This window comes from Macaca mulatta, chromosome 9 (genome assembly GCF_049350105.2).
Source record: "Macaca mulatta isolate MMU2019108-1 chromosome 9, T2T-MMU8v2.0, whole genome shotgun sequence".
Taxonomy (NCBI): domain Eukaryota; kingdom Metazoa; phylum Chordata; class Mammalia; order Primates; family Cercopithecidae; genus Macaca; species Macaca mulatta.
The window spans coordinates 104416437-104440011 of NC_133414.1; the positions used below are offsets into that span (position 1 = coordinate 104416437).

General features: G+C 41.4%; 1 protein-coding gene across 11 annotated transcripts in view; it reads right to left on the reverse strand.

Annotated features, from left to right (window-relative positions):
- Nucleotides 1–2291: 2291 nt before the first annotated feature.
- The window catches only part of IDE (insulin degrading enzyme), a 118795-nt gene continuing 97511 nt past the window's right edge, over nucleotides 2292–23575 (reverse strand). For 8 of the 11 annotated variants that reach the window (XM_077945047.1, XM_077945046.1, XM_077945043.1 and 5 more), the window contains 8 exons: nucleotides 20497–20588; nucleotides 19129–19240; nucleotides 15897–16064; nucleotides 13963–14235; nucleotides 11442–11503; nucleotides 6535–6607; nucleotides 5785–5852; nucleotides 2495–4791 (listed from right to left, as the gene is read on the reverse strand). In XM_077945047.1, coding sequence (XP_077801173.1) covers nucleotides 4696–4791; nucleotides 5785–5852; nucleotides 6535–6607; nucleotides 11442–11503; nucleotides 13963–14235; nucleotides 15897–16064; nucleotides 19129–19240; nucleotides 20497–20588 — 944 coding nt within the window. In that variant the 3' untranslated portion in view covers nucleotides 2495–4695. 11 annotated transcript variants of the gene reach the window in all.

Below are 23575 nucleotides of genomic sequence, written 5' to 3' on the forward strand. Positions count from 1 at the left end.
CATTTTTCAATATATAAAGTTAAATAACATATTCACATTCCATAACCCGGCAATTTAAGGCAATAATCAGAAAACCACACACATACTCAGCACAAGAAAGTTTATCACAGATCAAAACTTGAAAACACCCTAAAACCCCCCCGGAAGACTCAATAAACAAACAATACAGTATGATACCAAAGAGCCACCACCAACAACATACAACATACAACAACAACAAGAAAAGACATACTTTTTTCAAGGGTATCATGTGGAAAATGCTCAGTACAAATAGGCTACTGAGGGGAAGAGTTCCAACACTGAGTATGTGACCCCTTCCTATATGCACAGGAAGAAGACTGCAGAGAAACACCATGCAAGCAGTGGCTGTCTCTGTGGTGGTGTCACAGGTGAACATGACTCTTCCTCATACTCCTCTTCCAAACTTTTTTTTTTTTTTTTTAGACAGAGTCTCACTCTGTCGCCCAGGCTGGAGTGCAGTGCCACGATCTCGGCTCACTGCAACCTCCGCCTTCCAGGTCCAAGCAATTCTCTTGCTGCAGCCTCCCGAGTAGCTGGGAGTATAGGCACGTGCCACCACGCCTGGCTAACTTTGTATTTTTAGCAGAGATGGGGTTTCACCATGTTGGCCAGGTTGGTCTTGAACTCCTGACCTCAAGTGATCCACCCTCCTCAGCCTCCCAAAGTGCTGGGATTACAAGTGTGAGCCACCACGCCTGGCCTCTTCCAAACTTCTTGAAAGATCCCAGAAACTCTCTATCACTCCAGGGCAATAGGAAAAAGAGCTTACACTGGTTTAAGGCCTGGATTACCCCCAAAAGGAAGGAAAGGAGATTCTGCAGGCAGGGGTGATAACTGGTTTCAAAGTAGCCTGGCACAGTGGACTGGGTATGACTGTGAGATCTGGTTTCATGCCCTCCAAAGTAGGCAAGGTTAAGAGATCAAGTAAGATGGTACATGGGAAAAAGGTCAAGTTATATACACATGTAAAAGCAACTGTCTTTCTGTTTCACAAGGACATTCATCGGCTTGGAAGCTATTATTACAGGAAATCCACATGGAATAATGAGATCTACACTCTAAAGAGCTGAGCGGAGGTTTGAATCTGCTTCCTGGATGATCCCGTGCAAACTGTTCAGCCTTTCTCAGCCTATTTCCACCTCTGAAAATCTGGGATGATGAAAATTTTTATCACTAGCCTCCCCGTTGAAAGACTGTGGGCTGGGTACAGTGGCTCATGCCTGTAATCTCCGTTTTTTGGGAGGCTGAGGCAGGAGGATTGCTTGAGGCCAGGAGTGCAAGACCAGCCTGGCCGACAGAGAGAAACCCTGTCTCTACAAAAAAGAAAAGTAAAATAATGTTGGTGTGGGGGTGCACATCTGTAGTCCTAGCTACTTGGGAGGTTGCATGAGCTCAGGAGTTTGAGGCTGCAGTGAGCTATGATCACACCACCACACTTCAGCCTGGGTGACAGAGAGCCTCTTTAAAAAAGTGTCTGGGTGCATGCCTGTGGCTCATGCCTGTAATCCCAGCACTTTAGGAGGCCAAGGCAGGTGGATCATCTGAGGTCAGGAATTTGAGACCAGCCTGGCCAACATGGCAAAACCCCATCTCTACTAAAAATACAAACAAGTAGCCGAGCAAAGCGGTGTGCACGGTAATCCTACCTACCGCAGAGGCTGAGGCAGGAGATCACTGGGACCTGGGAGGCGGGGGTTGCAGTGAGCCGAGATCGCACCACTGCACTCTAGCCTGGCTGACAGAGTGAGACTCTGTCTCAAAAAAACAAAACGAAACAAAAAAACAAAAAAGCAACAGGGGAACCAGCTGAGTCCCCCGAGAATGAGAGCACAACTGTCCCAACTCATAAATCCTGGGGTTGCTCTTGACCTCTGTGTGGGGCTGCCGCATCATCCCTGAGCACAATGCTGACTGCACGGGCTGGACCACTGTCCTAGGCTGGAAAGTGAGGAACAAGCAGATTTCCTCTTGAAATGCCTGCCTGAGCCAGCTGGCCACTACATGAATAGAAAAATTATTTTTACAGGGATCAACAAGACAGAGATTGAACAAGATATCTGCCTCACCTGCAGCTGGAGATGTGGCAAGAAGATGTAAGGACTCATTGTAGAGGAGAGAAATCTTTTGTTTTTCTATCCGTTTTATTTTTGTCCCTGTAAGGGTAGGAACAAATCTTTCTGGGTTTGGAGTCAGTGACAATACTCACAGCAAGGAATCCAACATCAAATACTGAGATTCTTGTTTTACAAAAGTGATCTATTCTTAAGGTTGTGAAATTGAGTCTTCTATTTGACAAAAATCATTGTTACTCAGAAACACTTTAAAAATGTTAATATAATTCACTGCTTTCTGCATTATGAACAATGAAAGCAAGAAATCTGGTCAAACTGAGATGTTGAGAGGTAGGCTGAAAACTGGCCACTGTACTATTTCACTAAAACTGGAAAAATAATACAAATGCAGACTCCAGAGGTGAAATTCAGGCAATTTATTGTAAACAGGATAACCCTAGCACTCCACCATACTGGCTGTGTCACATGCTCCCTCTTTCACATCAACTGGTCAAAAAAGAAGACTTTCTTAAGAAGCCTCAGGTAACCAATAACTTAGTTCCACAAATCTCATTTACTAAGCACTGAGTAAACTGCAGTATATGGGGTAGTCTGTTATTGCTCATGGACTGCAGCTTGGACCCATCTAAATGAATCCATTAGTATGCCTGAGTGATCAACAGCAGCTCTAGATCCAACCTGGAAACTGGAAAATGCTGACGCATACTAAACAACAATTGCAGGTTCATGGAAGACTACATGAGATTGCTCTCAAATCTCTTCATGTGTCATTCTCATAAAAAAAGACACTTAAATTTCACCCACTTTTTAAAAAGAGCTAAAAGTTACTCAATAGCACATAATTTTCCACATAAAAGGCAGGTGGATTTTTATTTACTAGTACAGTGGTGGATTGGAACACTCAGGCCTAATTTTAGATCTGTCTTGTATATACTTGCAGTTTAATGAAAAGCTGCATAGTCTACAAATTCATAAAACCAGAAGGAAGTGATTTCACACACCTTCTGATGGACAAAGACAGGCTTCATACAAGGAGATTCTTGGAAGTAGGGATAAAAACATGGTCACAGCACCACACTGATCTGACAGTAGAAATGGAGCCCCGCTTTTGAAAGCAGGCCCATAGTTGTGACTATGTCGTTCTTGCCCCAAATTGAGATTTGGAAAATGGCAAATGTAAAAACTTAAGATGTGAAAAGATACGACTCTACAGAAGAAAGTCCTAGCCAATCAAATCATATGGGGAGGTAAAATGTCCTTTGAAAATGCCATTCTTTACTGTGCCTGAGTTAGTGGATGACAGGGCCACTTACTGTTACTAGTGCTTGTATATGGAAATATATTCACAATTTCTCTTGAAGCAAGTTTTAATAACAGTAAATATTTCAAAACAGCTGTTAAATCTACAGTAACAATTTCACCTAAAATAGTATCTCATGAAAAAAATATTTTTTTAAAAGTCCACTCCAGTCATCATCTGTGTATGTGTTTATATTTATATATTCAAAAAAATAACAACATTTAAGGCAAGATTAGACTGGTAGCAACAAGGAATTTTAGAGTCTTATGAAGACCTGCTATATAAGAATGCAAGGCTTTATTTTTTATATTTCCAAAAAGGTGACTTTGTATTTGCTGCCTTTTAAATTCATAAAGGGGCAAGATATTTTGGTTCACATACTGACTGCAATTTCACTGTAATAAAAAGTTATACAGGTGGTTACAAAAAGCTGATGTTGGAAAAGCATGTCACACACTCAGTAGGATCTGAAATTGACCCTATTTGTATGTGTTAAATAAATATGTTGTGTTAAAGCAATATGTTGATGAGGAAAAGTAAAACTCATGGAACACTGCAAACCAACTATGAAGAAGAAGGTCAATATAATTCAACCAGAATGAAAGAAACCACAGTAATCCTGAGAAATTCGGTTTAGGACAAAATTGATGTAAGGTAAGTCTGTATTTCTAGCATTGTAAATAAGTAGGGTTTTCTAGCATTTTACTAGTTGGAATAAAAAACATGTTCAAATTTTATAAAAAGATTAAAACCATGCCTTATATAACCAGCAATTTCACTAGTAAAAGAAGATTACATTGCTTTATCATCTGCCAAATGTAATGTTTTCCACTGATTTACATGAAACCATCAAGTAGAAAGCAAATTTGAGGATCAATTTTTAAAAAGGTATTACTTTCTAAATGTTGTGAAGCCTTCTATGTCAACCTAGGAGGCTTTTAGAAAAGAACTAACTTTTACTTTCTTCGGACAAGTGACTATTTTACAGAATAGGGAAGGAAGATTCTACAGGAATATCATTCATTTTAAGCATTGTTATATAGGGGAAATTTCTCTCAGTAATGAAAAGAAAAATTTTAAAATATTTAAGAGGCATGTATTTAAAAAATATTCTACATCTATAAGATTTTGTAATTTAATTACTTTGGATTTATAATATTTCTACATAATGACATTTGACAACTTTTCAGTTTGTTTCTCTAATAATGAATCAGAAACTATTAAAGTGGCCAAGATGATCTTCCTAGGCTCTGGAAGACTCAGGAATGCATCCACTTGCACTTTCCCACGCATGGGGAATCTTCAGAGTTTTGCAGCCATGAAGTTAATATGTGGTTTCACAAGGGGAAACAGTGGCAAACCACGCTTGAATTCGGTCATGTTCTGAATCACTTCAGGCTGCAAAGAAAAAAGTTTCCTTTTAGTGTATTTAACCTAAACATCAGAATAAGGACATCGACTTTTCTGGGGGACACTGGGAGCACACCTCAGTTCTAATAACTTAATAACCCATGTATCACGATCTGCTGACCTTTTCTTCTGGATCAGTAGGTCCGGAGGGTCATGAGTTGGTCTGTACAAACCTATGGTAAGTGTCCTTAGTCCTTTTGGTTTTCCTCTGGGCAAACAAGGGCTGGTTCACCAGGGACTTAGAGGCCTAGCATCAAGGCTTCAGCAGAGTAGCAGAGGCTGATGTGCCCACCCACAAAGAGCCTAGTTACACTGCCAGTTTCCTCCTCTTGCAAGTGAATGTCAATCTTTCTAGATGATTAACATATGCAGGTAACATGGGAGAGACTAAGAAGTCCTCTCCAATATTCAGTGCTGGGAACAGATGTAGCCAGAGATGATACATTGTAAAATAACACAACTGTTCCAACAGGAGGCAAAGGCAGACAAGGGTAGAGGCTGAGTGACTAGATGTTCAGGGAAGAACTAAAGTAGAAGCTCCAACACCTGGTGACCTGAAACTTTTAGTTCATCAGTGTCCCGATGAACAAGCCTCTTCCGGCCGGGCACGGTGTCTCGTGCCTGTAATCCCAGCACTCTGGGAGGCCGAGGCGGGTGGATCACCACTTGAGGTCAGCAGTGCAAGACCAGCCTGGCCAACATGGTGAAACCCCGCCTCTACTAAAAACACAAAAACTAGCTGGGCATGGTGGCGTATGCCTGTAATCCCAGCTACTCAAGAGGCTGAGGCAGGAGAATCGCTTGAACCCGAGAGGTGGAGGTTGCAGTGAGCTGAGATCGCACCACTGCATTCCAGCCTGGGTGACTGAGTGAGACTTCATCTCAAAACAATAACAACAACAACAACAAAACAACAAGCTGTTTCTTTTAAATAGAAAGTCCTCTGTCAGTACAATCTAACATAACATTTATATTTCTTACTTGTGGCAAGGCTGGTGCTTGTGACAAATTTATATCATTTTGACATGGGAACTCTCCAACAACAGGACCTATAAGAAATAAAAGGTTTAATACTTTGTACTTACTGATACTATCACACAAGAACAACTAAAAAAAATCTAAACCAGACTCAGTTAATTAAAAACACTGCACCAGGCCCCGTTCATGTGCTTCTCAGATCCTCTCAAGGTTGCCTGCTACCCAAGGCCTTAAGTACCTGTCCTGCCTTCTATCCAGAGCCACCCAATGATGGCTCATGATATTCCTGAGGTCATAAAACTTTGGCCACAGCAGTTTTAGTGCCCAGGTCTAATGTGACTTTCTGGCCACCCAGAAGGACCTAGTAAAACTGCCCAGAAAGCCAGGGGAGTTAATGGCCACAGGACAAACTTTGGCCAGTAAAAGCCAGGAGGCAAGAAGGACTGGGAAGTTAGCTTGCTTACCCATACTACCCACATGCAGTGGTTCATGCAGCCTCTTTGGAGACATCCCAACAGCAAGCCTCTGTGTTTTCCTGTGATACTGTGGCTAGCTCAGCATTCTGTCACCTGGTACTGGCTCTCTCCTTCACTGCCTCATTTCTCTTTTCCCCTTATTATCTGCAGGCATTATCTCCAGTTTCCGTTCTCTACCTCTTTTACTTTCTGGTGTTCTATAAGGCATGTAGCTATGACAAAGGCCAACCATCAGATGGCTCAACATGAGCCTAAAAAGACAATATTTAATACTTACAAGAATCCATTTCCCTGGCAAGAACATGGACGGATACCTTATGTCTCCTTGGGGCATCTACTGCCAACATTTCCTAGGCAGAAAGAAGAGCAGGGTCACCCTTTTGCTCCACTAAAGAACTTACATTGAGGTGTTCTCTGATGACTATGAAGACTCAGCTATCACGCAGTCAAATATAGAAAAGATGCTTCCCTTTCTGGCCGGGTGCGGTGGCTCATGCCTGTAATCCCAGCACTTTGGGAGGCCGAGGCAGGTGGATCACTTGAGGTCAGGAGTTCGAGACCAGCTTGGCCAACATAGTGAAACCCTGTCTTTACCAAAAATACAACAATTAGCCAGATGTGGTGGTACATGCTTGTAATCCCAGATACTTGGGAGGCTGAGGTGGGAGGATTGCCTGACACCAGGAGGCAAAGTATGCCATGTGCGGTGAGCCAAGATCACGCCACTGCACTCTAGCCTGGGTGACAGAGCAAGACTCTGTCTCAAAAAAAAAAAAAAAAAAGAAAAGAAAAGAAAAGAAAAGAGAAAGAAAAGATACTTCCCTTTCTTTCTCCTCACTTATGTTATTTTATTTAAGCTCTACAAATACTTAGCAAGGCAGGCAAGAATTATTCTTTTTTTTTTCCCTTTCCTTTTCTTACTCTAAGGAAATAATTATTCTTAACCCAATTTTATAGATGAGAAAACTGAATCCAAGGAGATTAAAAAATTGCTCAAACTCCTACAGCTGATAAGTGCCTGAGCTAGGATTCACACCCTAGCTTAGTACTCACTGGGCTGGGCTGTGCAGGGCTGTACCTGGTGATCTTTAGTGTCTACAGAGACAATGGTCTGAGCTTAGACAGGGACAAGCACAACGCCTGCTCCTCTAAGAACCTTCTCAGATTCTGCTTGTAAACTGTGGTTCATCTACCAAAAGAGAAAGGAAACTAACAATTACTGAGTCCTGCATTATATCAGGCACTCTCCTATGTCAGCTCACTTAATTCTCTGTGAACTAAGCATCATGATTCTTACTTTAGAGGCTCTAAGACACAGCACCTTACATGAATTACATGGGTCACACAGTTCATAGATGATGGTGTCAGAAGCTAGAGTCTGCTTGCTCTCTCCATTCCACCATGCTGCTTGGAGGGATTCCCCTTAGTTACTACCATGAACGCCAGCAGTGCTAGGTTGGCAGGTGGATCCTGTGGGGAAGTATGTCCCAACCTTTCCCTTAACAGCAGACTTTTACTGTCTTTTCTAATGGGGTACAAATTGTGACAAAGTTCCTCTGATGTCTTAGCCATAAGCAACGTTTCATATCCTTAGAGTGGAGAAATCATCAGCCAAACCAAATCCACTCAATACTTCCTAATAACTGTTATTAGTTATTAGTAACTGAGCAGTTGCTAATTTAGTTACTAGTAACTGAGCAGTTGCTAATCAGTTACTAGTAACTGAGCAGTTACTAGTAACTGAGCAGTTGCTAATCAGTTACTAGTAACTGAGCAGTTACTAATAAGCCTGGTCCTGTGTGCAAGGAAGCCCTGTTGATGTTGCACAGCAAACCTGCCCATGGCTCCCGGCTCTACTCCCCGCCAGCAGGCAAAACAGCCCAGATTCTCACAGGCCTGCTCTGACCTCTCCAGCCTCTTTTCCAGGAGCTCAGCCCAGGTCTGCCTCTATTAACATGTAGTACCTCATCTAAGAACTTCATCTTACTGGAGTAAAAAGTTTGCTTTCAAAGATCTCTCCTCCATCTCCTGTCACCCAAACCTTCATTACCCGCTTGTCTACCCACATCAGCAGACAGCAGAATACCCTCTCCAGTTTCAGATTGTTCCCAATTTTCTGACCAACTCTGGAAAATCCTCATTTTTCTAAAAACAAACAACTGCACCTTCTTGCAAACTATTAATATGTTCTAAGGAACACTACAGTCCCAGGAGATATTTATAGGTGTTCTGTGTAAAAAAGGATGCATGGTGAAATCAGTTTAGAAAATGTTAGTCAAAATTAAATAAATGCAGGCTAAAGTCTTTACTGTGGGACTTCTTACAATTTCTACAATACCAACACACTCTGTGATTCTCTAAGAATGGGAATCGTCTTTCCCAAACTTGTATGATCATGAAATCCTTTTACTAGGTACCCCTATTAATGTCTTGCATACCATGGAACACAGCTAGGGAAATGCTATCCTAAACTTAGCTGAAGCCTGGTTATAAATACTCTGTTTTTTGTTTGTTTGTTTGTTTTTGAGACGAAATCTCACTCTGTCGCCTAGGCTGGAGTGCAGTGGTGCAATCTTGGCTCACTGCAACCTCTGCCTTCTGGGTTCAAGCGATTCTCCTGCCTCAGGCTCCTGAGTAGCTGGGATTAAAGGCGTGCATCACCATGCCCGGCTAATTTTGTATTTTTAGTAGAGATGGGGTTTCACCATGTTGGTCAGGTTGGTCTTGAACTCCTGACCTCGTGATCCACCCACCTCCGCCTCCCAAAGTGCTGGGATTACAGGCATGAGCTACCGCACCCAGCCCTTCTCTCTTTTTTTTGAAGCAGGGTCTAGCTATGTTTCCAAGGTTGGTCTTGAACTCCTGGGCTCTAGTGATCTTTCTGTCTCAGCCTCCCCAGCAGCTGGGACTACAGGCTATTATCGCAGAATAACAAGAGTAATTTAGATGAGACTCTTCTCTTCCTCTATACAATGCAAAGGGAGCCATGACGTAAAGAAAATACCTTGTCTAGCCATTCATTTTCGTAGCCAAAATGGGTGAAATCTCATTGCTGCAAAAGATGCATTCAAAATACCGGCTTTTGCTGCTCAATTCTGAAACTATAATCTCCTTTTCTTATTGTTAAAGTGATACCAGCTATGTTAATACTTGTTTGCAAACAGCCTAAATATTTTTGCAGAAGAGTTGCGGGGAGAGGTGTAACCAACTCATGGATGATACAAAATCACCATTTTCCTCAAAGAAACTAATCAGCACCTTTTGGTCAAAGACGGTTACTTTTTCCTTATCCTCTCACTCAGCACTAGGAGTGGTGAATTACATAAACATTAGAAACCCTAGTATAGGAAAAAATGTGATCAAGCCTCATTGTACCACTAACTTCACAAAGTCATTCTAATGAGAACTGTAAGCACTGACTCCTGTGCTGGTAGCTATAATACATCCCTAGAAAAAAATACCGTAAAGTAGAGTATCTCTCTAAAAGGATGTGGGCACAGGGCGGGACAAGTCCCCGACCAAACAACCTAATGACAAACCAGAAATGGCTAGAACATTAAGGGACAATTCTAAGGTACTATAGTAATCACAGAGTATAATTTTGCTCCTTATTGTGAAAAACAGGCATAACAGTATTTTATACAAACTAGAGGCCCCAATATATTACAAAAAATATATGTAACACTTTAGGTACAATTCCATTGCAGCATACATTTTGAATTTTTGCATTTAGCATACTTATTACACATTAATATACCTACTTAATGGAAATTTTGCTGTCCTTCTTAAGAATTTTTATAGAGGGGAAGATTTAGATGGTGTGAACCTCTTTGTTTTGTTTTTTTTTTGAGACAGAGTCTCGCACTGTCGCCCAGGCTGGTGTGCAGTGGTGCGATCTCAGCTCGCTGCAACCTCTGCCTGCCAGATTCAAGCGATTCTCCTGCCTCAGTCTCCTGAGTAGCTAGGATTACAGGCACCCACCACCACGCCCGGCTAATTTTTTATTTTTATTTTTAGTAGATACAGGGTTTCACTATGTTGGCCACACTGGTCTTGAACTCCTGACCTCATGATTCACCCAACTCAGCCTCCCAAAGTGCTGGGATTACAGGCCTGAGCCACCGCGCCCAGCCGGTGTGAATCTCTTAAAGCTTGCTGGAAAGACTTTAATGGTGGTGCCTCCCTTTCCTTTTGATAAACTTCCTCAGTGAGCACAAGCATGTAAAACTTATTATATCTCTGACCATGATTCAAAGGTGAGTAATCATTTATTTTAAAAAGCAGCCATAGTGGCACCTAAATGGGTGAAGACAATTTATAGTTGTCAGAGCTTGGAAAATAATCTGATTCTCAAGTTCTTTTGTTTTCTTTGTTCTTCCTTCCCACCAAACAAGCTCAGCAATATTCTTTGCAGAGTAGGGTGGAGAACAGAGAGAAGAAACTGAAAGTGTGCCTAAAAAGGTAGATTTGGAAGTCAGGAAGGGCTGTCACAGTCCTTGGTTTAGAGCATGGGTCAATCTTTTGACTTCCTTGGGCCACACTGGGAGAATTGTCATGGGCCACACGTAAAATACACTAACAATAGCTGATAAGCTAAAACAAAAAAAAAATTTTGCAAAACATCTCATAATGTGGGCTGCACGTGGCCCACAGGCTGCAGGTTCGGCAAACTTGGTTTAGAGGGAGAGGAAAACAGTACTTGGTTCAATAAAAACTGTCTTTATTCTAAAAGTCATTAAGTGTTTATGTCAAAAAACTTAAATCCACAAAAACACCTTCATAAATCCAGCCTGAATGGCTTCAAAGCAGCAACACACAATATAGCACACACAATAGGTGTTTTGGTTTTTTTGAGGCACAGTTTCGCTCTGTCACCCAGGCTGGAGTGCAGTGGAGTGATCTCCACTCACTGCAACCTCTGCCTCCCAGGTTCAAGCGATTCTCATGCTTCAGCCTCCTGAGTAGCTGGGATTACAGGCGTATGCCACCACGCCCAGCTAATTTTTGTATTTTTAGTATAAATGGGGTTTCACCATGTTGGCCAGGCTCGTCTTTAACTCCTGACCTTAAGTGATCCTTCTGCCTTGGCTTCCCAAAGTGCTGGGATTACAGGTGTAGGCCACCATACCCAGCCCTACAATACTTTCTTATGAGTCAAAATCTAAATATATGAATTTGACTTACCTTGTAGAATTTGATGATATCTTCCTTGGTAAGTGTCTTTAAATATGCAACTTCAGTGTTATCTGAAAAAGTAATCAAACAATATTTTACTAACATTTCCATATGAAGTAGCCCAGAACAGCACACTAAATGACAATATACTTCACTCCAAGACTCTTAAGTATCCATATATATTTTTTGAGATAGAGTTTCACTCTGTCGTCCACACTGGAGTGCAGTGGCTCAATCTCGGTTCACTGCAACCTCTGCCTCCTGGGTTCAAGTGATTCTCCTGCCTTAGCCTCCTGAGTAGCTGGGATTACAGGTACAAGCCAACACGCTGGGTAATTTTTGTATTTTTAGTAGAGACGGCGTTTTGCCATGTTGGCTAGGCTGGTCTTGAACTCCTGACCTCAAGTGATCTGTCCAACAGCCTCCCAAAGTGCTGGGATTACAGGCGTGAGCCATTGCATCTGGCCAAGTATCCACTTTTTTTTTTTTTTTTTTTTTTGAGATAGAGTCTTGCTCCGTTGCCCAGGCTGTAGTACAGAGGTGCAATCTTGGCTCCCTATAAGCTCCACCTCCTGGGTTCATGCCATTCTCCTGCCTCAGCCTCCCAAGTAGCTGGGACTATAGGCGCCTGCCACCATGCCCAGCTATTTTTTTTTTTTTTATTTTTAGCAGAGATGGGGTTTCACCGTGTTAGCCAGGATGGTCTTGATCTCCTACCTCATGATCTGCTCACCTCAGCCTCCCAAAGTGTTGGGATTACAGGCGTGAGCTACCGTGCCCAGTCAAGCATCCACATTTTTAAGTGACCATTTGCTTTGATTTCAAATAAAAGTAAGTGGGTGCTGGCTGGGCACAGTGGCTCATGCCTGTAATCCCAGCACTTTGGGAGGCCAAGGTGGGTGGATCACTCGAGGCCAGAAGTTTGAGACCAGTCTGGCCAACACGGTGAAACCCCATCTCCATTAAAAATATAAAAATTAGCCAGGTGTAGTGGAGTGCACCTGTAGTCCTAGCTATTCGGGGGAGGCTGAGACATGAGAATCACCTGAACCCGGGAAGCAGAGGTTGCAGTGAGCCAAGATCACATCACTGTACTCCAGCCTGGGTGACAAAGCAAAATTGTCTCAAAAAAAAAAAAAAAAAAAAAAGGGCCAGGTGCAGTGGCTCACACCTGTAATCCCAGCACTTTGGGAAGCCAAGGCGGGGGGGATCACCTAAGGTTGGGAGTTCGAGACCACCCTGACCAACATGGAGAAACCCCATCTCTACAAAAAAAACAAAGTGGTGGCACATGCCTGTAATCCCAGCTACTTGGGAGGCTGAGGCAGGAGAATTGCTTGAACCCGGGAGGCAGAGGTTGCGGTGAGCCGGAGATCGTGCCATTGCACTCCAGCCTGGGCAACAAGAGCGAAACTCCGTCTCAAAAAAAAAAAAAAAAGTAAGTGGATATAGTGCAATGGGTAAGAGCCTTGGCTCAGGAGCCAGGCCAGCCTGGATTCACATCCTGGCTGTCTGGTTATGAGCTTTTGGATCCTGGCCAGTCATCTCAACTTTTCTGAGCCTCAGTTTCCTCATCTGGAAATGGGGGATAATTAATAGGGCTGCAGTGAGAATTAGGAAAAAAATATATGACAATAACACAATGCTAGTACATGGTAAATGCTCAATAAATGAGAGATACTATTATCATTAATAGTGAATCCAACTGCCAGATAAATTATAGGTAGGCTGGACATGGTGGCTCATGCCTGTAATCCCAGCACTTTGGGGGTCTGAGGCAGGAGAATTGCTTGAGCCTAGGAATTCAAGGCTACGGTGAGCTATGATGACACACTGCACTCAAGCCTAGCTTGAGTGAGATACTGTCTGAAAGAACAAAACAAAAATAAAAATTATGGGTAAGGAAACTGAGGTCCAAAAACGGTGTCTTGACCAAGAATTTTAGCTTGTTGGTGTCAGAGTAAGAACACAACCCACATCCCCTGACTTCTAGTACAGCTTAGCACAATCCATTGTTAATCTATGCTCTAGAAGCAAGGTGAAAGGAAGCTGATTCAAGACAGGAGACTTCAAGAATCACAGCTCTCCCAAATCTGAAAGGAGTGAAAAATCTTTGGAGATTCCTATAGGCAAATCTCCTATGGCTCAAGGGTAGCATTTGCCTCAAAGGGGTTCAATCTGGTATTATCTCATTTTTTTAGTATTATGGGAAATAGATACTTAGGTATCTGTGATCAGAATCTCAGGATACACTGATGAAACGAAAACATGAAATTGAATTATTAATACTTTATTGTGAGATATGGGTAGATCCACGTCTAGGTTTGGAGGAAAAAAAGAGATAAGGTTTCTAATAGAAAACTGGAGTTAAATTAAGTAACACTTCTTTAGAAGTGCCAGCCATCCCCCGACCCCAACTCCCCAAATAGGTAATGGAATATCACCTACAAAATGAATACAATTTTGTAGAATGGCCTTAATCAAATGTTACTTGAATGCCATAAATGTTGGGGCCCTAATTTTACCTTACCTCTGTCAAAATGATATTGCTGGGAGATGATTTCTCCCCAATATTTAGCACACTCTGCAGATAGCTTCTTTGGTTTGTCTAGTCGACGAATTGCTAATGCTTGAATGTGTTTTTGGAAGGCTTCTTCTGTCATGTCCTCTATGGACTTTTCCATGGTAATTAAGAAAGCTTCCACTCTGCTTTCTAGGTAGTGAGGTGGCTTTTCTGACTGGATGATGAATCGCAGGCCCTGTATGCCATTGGCTCGACGTGGCCCGCTGAAGACGATATAGCCTGAAACACAGACATCAGCCAGTCAGGACCTTGGCATTTGAGACCTGGGTCATTTTTAATCCTTTAAAAACTAACCTGTCTGAGCAAATAAAATCTAGTTTAAGGTTTTAGATTACTCACCTCTTAAAGAAATATGAGCACTTAAGATAGTTTAAGTTCCTAAGGACAGAGCAGAAGAGCTCTCTGAAGGATTACAAAGTTGGAGATGACTTTTTCTTCTTCTTAGGAAAAAAAATCCTATTCGTTATTCAAACTCCCATCTTGTCATTCCTCATTCTCTGCTAGCTAATCCTCTTCAATTTATGCTAAAGTTACTCCTAGACTATAAAATGCTGGACTCATTTTCATCCCTTAGTCACAGTCTTAGCTGTGTTTCCTTTAACATCCAAGTTCAGCATATGAACCTGGCTATCCTACTGTATTTCTTGTTAAGTAATCCATTCCTAAACCAATTCATTCAGAATGCAACTCTCTAGAGATCAAGCTAACTAAAAGTCATACTTCCATGTTATCTCATGAGGCCATGCACTACCTCCCTTCAACACCTTTTCAAAACCAAGCTCTTGGCTTATCTCCTTCAGCTGCTCTGCCCTGACCCGCCACCTCCAACAGCTGTGGTGCCTCTGGGTCTCACTTCTGAGGAAGTTTCTTTCTTCAACATAGCCATTCATAGTTTGATTTTTTTGAGGTGGAATCTCGCTCTGTCACCCAAGCTGGAGTGCAGTGGCACGATCTCCGCTCACTGCAAACTCTGCCTCCTGGGTTCAAGTGATTCTCTGCCTCAGCCTCCTGAGTAGTTGGGATTACAGGCATGCACCACCATGCCCAGTTAATTTTTGTATTTTTAGTAGAGATGGGGTCTCACCATGTTGGCCAGTCTGGTCTTGAACTCCTGACCTCAGGTGATCCACCTGCCTCAGCCTCCTAAAGTGCTGGGATTACAGGCGTGAGCCACTGTGCCCGGCCAATAGTTTGAGCTCCTATAATAATATTTACCATGCTGTACTAAAATTATTCCTTTACAGGCCTGCCATCCTGATTTGACTGTGAGCTCCTCGAAGGGAAGGACCATCCAGAGCATCCATTTTCCGTGTCCAGCACCTAGCACAATGGGTATTTAAACAATGACGGGTACTTGGAGAGACTCATCCTTTTTTCACTGGTTTCTTTCTGTCATTACTGGGGCTTCTTTGAACTTTTTTCCTCATTGATCAAATCTGCCAGGACCTCCAGACTTTTAACAACGTTTAAAACTGCAAACACTTGCTGAGTACCTTCTGTATGTTCCAGGCTTGGGATATAAAGATGAATGAGAGATAATACCTGCCCTCAAGGAACTCAAACTTTAGTGAATCTAAGCTCCTCTGGATGGCTTGTTTCTCATCTTGCTACCCATAAGCTTGTCCTTAGTATCCTTTCCCCCCACCTAAAATGCCTTTTATTGACATGTATGTAATATACAGTATCATCTCATAAAGAATTGCTTTACTGTCCATAAGATAGTGATTGCTTATCTTTTAGAAGTGGATTCTCTGTAACAAGGTTTTCTCAAGTCTCTCTAAGTAGAGCACGCCTGATACACTGTCAGGTGAAAATGTTTTACAGGGAAAATAATTCATCAAAGTCTACAGCACCCTGCTATTTCCCCACTTTCATCTCACCCAACTGCTCCTTGGTGCGCAGGGTGTTGAAACAAGGTTCCGAGATAATCTGACAGAAGAGCTCCAGAAACATATTCTCTGAGGTGCTTTGCATGTCTGTTTGGTAGTATATCTCGATGCCACAGTTATTGTGAACTTCATTTCTCTGCTGATAAACAAACCATCCTCCTAGGAAGTTTCAAAAAGACAGCAGCAAGTTCAAAAACTTATTTGGGGTTTAATAAAGTCAATGCTATGTCTGCCCACACTTACGGATGATAATTTAGACATTAATAGAAAAGGGAGGTAGAGAAGCCTGGAGTTACAGTTCACTGATTTCACTTTTCTGATCATGTCCAACTTTGACCAACAGTCAAACTTTCTGATTATAAATTGGCAGCACTAAGTTCCCTCTCATCAGAAGGAGGGGAGCCAGCGCCATGGCTCACATTTATAGTCCCAGCTACTTGGGAGGCTGAGGCGGGAGGATCACTTGACCCCAGGAGTTTGAGGCTGCAGTGAGCTGTGACTCTACCACTGCGCTCCAGTGGTACAGAGTGAGACCCTGTCTCAAAAAACAAAACAAAACCAAAAAAGCAGAGAGAGGGGAACGTGGCCTGTAAGCCTCTCTCCCTCACCCACCTCACATTCTTCTAGCTTTTTCATACCTTATTATTTTTTTTTTTTTGAGACAAAGTCTTGCTCTGTCACCCAGGCTGGAATGCAGTGGTGCCATCTCAGCTCACTGCAACCTCCGCCTACCGGGTTCAATCAATTCTCCTGCCTCAGCCTCCAGAGTAGCTGGGACTACAGGCACATGCCACCACACCTGGCTAATTTTTCTATTTTTGGTAGATACAAGGTTTTGCCATGTTGGCCAGGCTGGTCTTGAACTCCTGATCTCAGGTGATCCACCTGCCTTGGCCTCCCAAAAAGGTGGGTTTACAGACGTGGGCCACCACACCTGGCCCTTTTCTTTTTCTTTTTTTTTTTTTGAGACGGAGTCTTGCTCTGTCGCCCAGGCTGGAGTGCAGTGGTGCAATCTCAGCTCACTGCAACCTCCATCTCCTAGGTTCAAGCAACTCTCCTACCTCAGCCTCCCGAGTAGCTGGGATTACAGATGCCTGCCACTATGCCCAGCTAATTTTTGTATTTTTAGTAGAGACAGGGTTTTACCACGTTGGCCAGGATGGTCGCAAACTCCTGACCTCAGGTGATCTGCCCACCTCGGCCTCCCAAAGTGCTGGGATTACAGGTGTGAGCCACCACACCTGGTTGCCTGGCCTTTTTCATACATATTCTAAAACATCTCCTTGGTTGCAGTGAGCTGACATCGCGCCACTATACTCCGGCCTGGGTGACAGAGTAAGACTCCATCTCAAAAAATAATAATAAAAATAAAGATAAATAAAACATCCCCTTTATAATGCCTGAACATTTTCCTTTTCACTTGAGACAGTCTCTCACTCTGGCACCCAGATTGGAGTGCAGTGGCACAATCATGGCTCACTGCAGTCTCAACCTCCTGGGTTCAAGCGATCATCCCACCTCAGCCTCCTAAGTAGCTACAGGTGTGTGCCACTATGCCCAGCTAATTTTTTTTTATTTTAAATTTTTTGTAGAAACAAGTTCTCACTATGTTACCCAGCCTAGTCTCAAATTCCTGGCTTCAAGCAATCTTTTTACGCTGGCCTCCCAAAGTGCTGGGATTATAGGCATGAGCCACCACCCTGGCCTGAATATTTTATTTTTAAACAGTAAGAGCCTTTCCATGGAGAGTTAAGTGAAGAACTATTTAAAGCATTCACATCTGATCAGTTGGCTAATTCAGAATGATTTCCTACCACCTAGCATTTTGAGAATGAGCTGTGAACTGGGCTATTTTTGAACATGGAGAAATTTGGGAGGGTACTTAGGAGGCAAAAGAGATAAGATCCTAGGAAAGAGACAGAAAGAGGGAAGTGGAATCAAAAGAAGTAGGAAAGATGAATTTCACTTTGAAATATTGTTTCTAGACTGCAGTTTCTAGACGGCCTCACTTTGAAGTCAACTGCTATGGCTCTTGCACAGCATATCCTGAGTCTTTCTCTAATTGTAGTGGAATCAGCATATCCTGATTTTTGCCCTGGTTGTAGTGACTGAGGAATAAACTAGCAAAAGTTGGAAATAAACCACTACCAGATCTGTTATGACTGGTCATGCACAATAGAAGAGCTGGGCTCAACGTATCTCTAAGCGTTCAACAAAGGTATCCTGAAGTAATAATATGTTCCAGTTGCTTTAGAAGCTACTTAAATGAAACAGACACAGACTTTGGCTTTAAGGAATGTATAGTCTAATAAGAAGATGGAGATGCACTTCAATCCCAACACAAGAGAAGTGCTAAGTAGCTTGAATAGGGAGGTTCAGAAAAATTGTCCTGCAAGTCCAGAGGTAGATGTGATTATTTCTAGCTGGGAGTTTTAGAAAAAGTTTAGTGGAATAAGTAGCTTATAAAATAGGCCTGGAAGGAGAAGTAGGATGTAGGCACTAGCCCATGAGGAAGAAGGGGGAAAGGAGAACACCATTTTGGGAGGATAAAATAGCTGGGGAGAAAAGGCAGCACAGATGGTTAATGCATAGGGAACAGCCAAACAATCAAGCTTGGCCAAAAAAAAGCTTCTCTTCCTTCATTTAATATACCTTCTATTACACAGTTTTGAGCAATATCGACAATAATGCTTAAGGAGTTTTATCAGAAGAAACCACTGTTAATGTAAAAGTAATCCAACATTGTAAACCGCAATATATAAATTCAGTAAGTCTTTGTTAATCCCTTATAAAAGTATACTTGTAATGATTACATGTTATCTGCACCTGTGGGTTTCCTAAAACTATTTCTGCCAAAGAATCCTATGGGTTTCCAATTAAATATTATAATTCCAGTTTCCATTTTCATAAATGTATTTTATTTCATGACTTATAGTCAATAGCTCTGTGATACTTTTACTTCCTAATTCCCATTCATTCAAGTATCCATCAATTCCAGTATCATTCTCTTCAAAATTATTGCCTACCTCCAATTTTACTTATTTGGCCCTCCTACCAAAAATTTTTTTGGCTGAATTATCTATCTCTAATCATACTTCTATAAGTAGTAGAGGTTCCCAAGTAAATCTTTGGCATAAAACTATACCAAATTCAGCCCACCTGTAATCACCCACACTGTTATGTCAAAGTAGTCCATTCCCAAAGTTACAACATCTCTACTTACTGTCAGGGAGCTGAACTTCTCTATACCGAACCAGCTGACTTGGAAGGAGAGGTTTGGTATGAGCATGTTCAATAAGGGTGTCTTCGACCATCTGCATAATTCCTAATGCAGCCTGTGGAAAAAGATATGTCCCAGTATATTACAAAAACATAAACATATCTTGTTTGTGAAATAAACTAGCTTTGTTTATCATAAAAGTGGATTTTTAAATCTTAAATACATTTGATCCTATTCAAATGGATAAAAACTGAGTTTGTCAGTATGGTCATTTTACAATAGAGTCAATGTGGTAGTGGTGAAAGAAACAGACACCCAAACAATCATCAACACTGATGCTGATGCTGGAAAAAAGGCACTGCCAAAGACGGTCCCAAGTGAAATGATCCTGACTACAGACACCTGGGGTCACAGAAAAGCAAGGGAGGCAAACATAGGCTTTATTGTAGGTAAAATGACCTTGGTAAGAATCTTGCTTCTGCCACTTATTAGCATCTGACCTTGGGCATATTGTTCTGGAGCGGAGATAGAACCAAGGGATCTTTTTTTTTTTTTTTTTTTTTTTGAGACAGGGTTTCGTTCTGTCACCCAGGCTGGAGTGCAGTGGCACAATCATGACTCACTGCAGTCTCAACCTCTAGGCTCAAGAGATCCTCCTGCCTCAGCCTCTTGAGTGGCTAGGACTACAGGCATGCGCTACCACACCTGGCTGGTTTTCAATTTTTTGTAGAGTTATGTTGCCCAGGCTGCTCTCGAACTCTTGGGTTCAAGCAATCCTCCTGCCTCAGCCTCCAAAGTACTGAGATGACAGGCGTGAGCCACTGCACCAGGCCGAGACTGAGGGATCTTGAGACAGGACTGCCACGAAAATTTTGTAGTGCTTTCCATGTGCTAAGTATTTATCATGTACGATTTAATCCTTACCACACATGATGTAGGTGCTTCTATAACTCTAATTTTACAGAGAAGAAAACAGATAAGCACAGAGTTAAGACATTTTCAAAAGATTACAGATCTGGTATATAGCAGAGCCAGGATTTGAATCCAGGCTGTCTGATTCTACAGCATGTGCTCTTATCTACTATACAATTATGCCACCCTATACAGAGTAGGGATAAATACTCCCATTTCCTCCTATGATTGCACAAGGTAGGAAACAGCAGAAGAGGCAGCCATGGAAGTAGGTCCTCAGTTAATCACCATCATTCTACTTTCCCTGTGCTCTCCACCTTCCTCCACAGAGCAAGAGGGTTGAGTAAACTCTAATGTGTTTCTTATCACACCATGCTGGTTAACAATCTTGAGAAAGACTAGAGGGAAAAAATATCTTGCAACGATCCACAAAAGACTGCTAAAACCTCAACCACCCACCTGCTTTGTTATGTTTCCATGGAGAAGGGCTTCAATGTGCAGCCGTGAGAGAAGCTGAGGTATGAAGGCCTTAAGGCGAGGAAGGGTTACATCTGCAAAGGTGTAAGAAGACATAGTGAGTGCTACCTATGAGGGTTTTTTTTTTTTTTTTTAATTTGAGATAATTTGAGACTTACCAAAGATATGCAAAAATAGTACAGAGAGTTACTGTAAACACTTCACTTAGTTTTCCCTAATGTTAACATCTTTCAGAACCATCAAAACTAAGAAATTAACATTGGTATATACTATTAACTAAAGTACAGACTTCATTTAGATTTTTCCCATTTTTGTCTTTTTTTTTTTATTCCAGGATTTGATCCACAACCCTCCGTTACATTTAGCTGTCATATGTCTTTACTTCTCTCTAATCTCTGACAGTTTCTCAGTCTTTCCATATATTTCATGACCTTAAGACTTTTGAAGAGTACTGTTCAGTTATTTTATAGAAGTCCCTCATTTGGGTTTATCTAGTGTTTTCTTACGATTAGATTTCATGTCTGTATTACTATAAAGAATACCACAAAGGTAATGCACCTTTCTCACTGCATCCTATCAGAGGACTCATGAAGTTGATATGTTGTAGTACTTAGCGATGTTAACACTAATCACTTGGTTAAGGTGGTGTCTGCCACATGTCCTCACTATAAATGTATTATTTTATTCTTTTGTTTATAATTTAATAACTCATATATGCTCTATATGCAATTTGGAAAAGCCCACTTGCCCATCTACACCTATTTTTCCTATTGTAATTACTAAATATTTATTTTGGGAAAAATAAATGAGATTATACAAATATTTTTTCTTTAAACTTGACCCACTAATTTTAGCATCCATTAGTGGTTACTGCCTGTAGCAATTATTACTATGGAGTTCTAATGGCAATTTTTCTACTTCCCTCATTCTTTTTATATATATTGATTTAATCCTTCTGTGAAGAAGAGCTGTCGCGCTTCTCCATTAGGACACCATAGTAATAATTGCTACATGCAAGATCTACCAATGGATGCTAAAATCAGTGACAGACATTTAAGGAGAAACAGGGGAATGGAAATAACAAGTGCTTACCACAGATCAGGAATTTTACAGATGTTATCTTTCACACTATAAAGTAGGTACTATTATCCCCACTTTAAAGATAGGAAAATTAAGTTAAGAAAATTTAAGTTTGTTGTTCAAAGTCATTAAGTTAGCAAACTGCAGAGCTGGGATTTGATCCTTGGTCAGTTCCAAAGTGGATGTTCATTCTACTCCACTGTACTGCCTTAGAAGTCCTCTTCACTAGGCTCCCTCAGCACTCTGCAGCTTTCCATCACAATACTTAGCCCCTTGTCTCTCTCTATTAAAATGATCTACTCATATTTACGCTTCACCACCAGACTGGAGGTCCTTCATCAAAGAAACCCCATCTAATTGATCATTTAAAATTATTATTTATTTATTTTTGAGACAGAATCTTGCTCTGTCACCCAGGCTGAAGTGCAGTGGTGCAACCTCTGCCTCCTGGGTTCAAGCGATTATCCTGCCTTAGCCTCTTGAGTAGCTGGGACTACAGGCATGCACTACCATGCCTGGCTAATTTTTGTATTTTTTTGTAGAGATGGGGTTTTGCCATGTTTAATTGATTATTTGTTAATCTCAACACCTGGAGTCTTGGGCTGGGTACAGGGCAGGCAGTCAGTAAATGCTGCTGGACCACACTGAACCCCGAAGTTCTTGCTACCCTGGCACCTGGATAGCTGAATGATTTAGAGTCACTGGAGAGGCAGCCTCTCACACTGAGTTGTTTCCAAATTAGCCATTCTGCCATTTTGGATTATTGTAGGATTATATATATCAAAATGGAATAATTATTTACTTGAGCAGAAAAATTTAAACCAAAAAAGTACTTTATAAAATCTTCATAAAATCCATTTAGAAAGCCTTCATATCCCTCTGAGATACTATAGAGCTTATTCTGCTTAAAATTAACATGCCATCTGACCTAGATTCTAACGAAGGGTGAAAAAAACCCTCAAACCTTTGCTTTTTGATCGTTATAAAAGTAGTCTTCGTTTTGGAAAACATTTAAAATTAATTGTGTGGTATTTTTTTAAAGGCATAATTCTTGCTATTAATTGCATATGACCATAATCATTTTGCAAAGAAAAGCATATTAATTGTCCCGATAAAAAATGCACCTGTTCTAGTTAATGATTTTCATAATCTAGCCTCCCATCCAATGCCTGAGGCAACCAACAAAATAATGACTTTCAATACTTTGCTCGATTTATGTCACTGAAGACATCAAAAGCATAGTTTTACATAAGTATAAGAACTTGTCATAAAAGGTTATTAAAACATTCAACAGAATTCTTTTTTTTTTTTTTTTTTTTTTTTTTTTTGAGATGGAGTCTCTCTCTGTTGCCAGGCTAGAGTGCAGTGGATGATCTCGGCTCACTGCGACCTCTGCCTCCTGGGTTCAAGCAATTCTCCCATCTCAGCCTCCCAAGTAGCTGGGACTATAGGCGCGTGCCACCACACCCAGCTAATTTTTGTATTTTTAGTAGAGACAGGGTTTCACCATGTTGGCCAGAATGGTCTCGATCTCTTGACCTTGTGATCCACCTGCCTCGGCCTCCCAAAGCTGCTGAGATTAGAGGCATGAGCCACTACGCCCAGCCCAGAATTCTTTTTATTGTATTTTAACGCTTATGGCTGAGCACACAGGAAGAGAGATTAATTGGTGAGGTAATGTTGAGAAGTAAAAAATCTAAAACAATAATAAAGGGTGATACCAATCTACATTTTTTCCCAATAAAGAAATCCTGAAAGTAATTTCTTTGCATTCAATAGGCATTCATTAGATACACACTGAGGGCATAATATTATACTAGATACTAAGTGAAGGAGTATGGAAGGAAGGTATAATCACTGCTCTCAAGGAATTTCAGATTTTCAAGCCAAACTCCTGAAAATTAGACTTAAGATTCTAGAAAAAAAACAACAAAAGATGACTCTTTAGGCTTTATACATTTTCCAATTTTTAACTGAACTG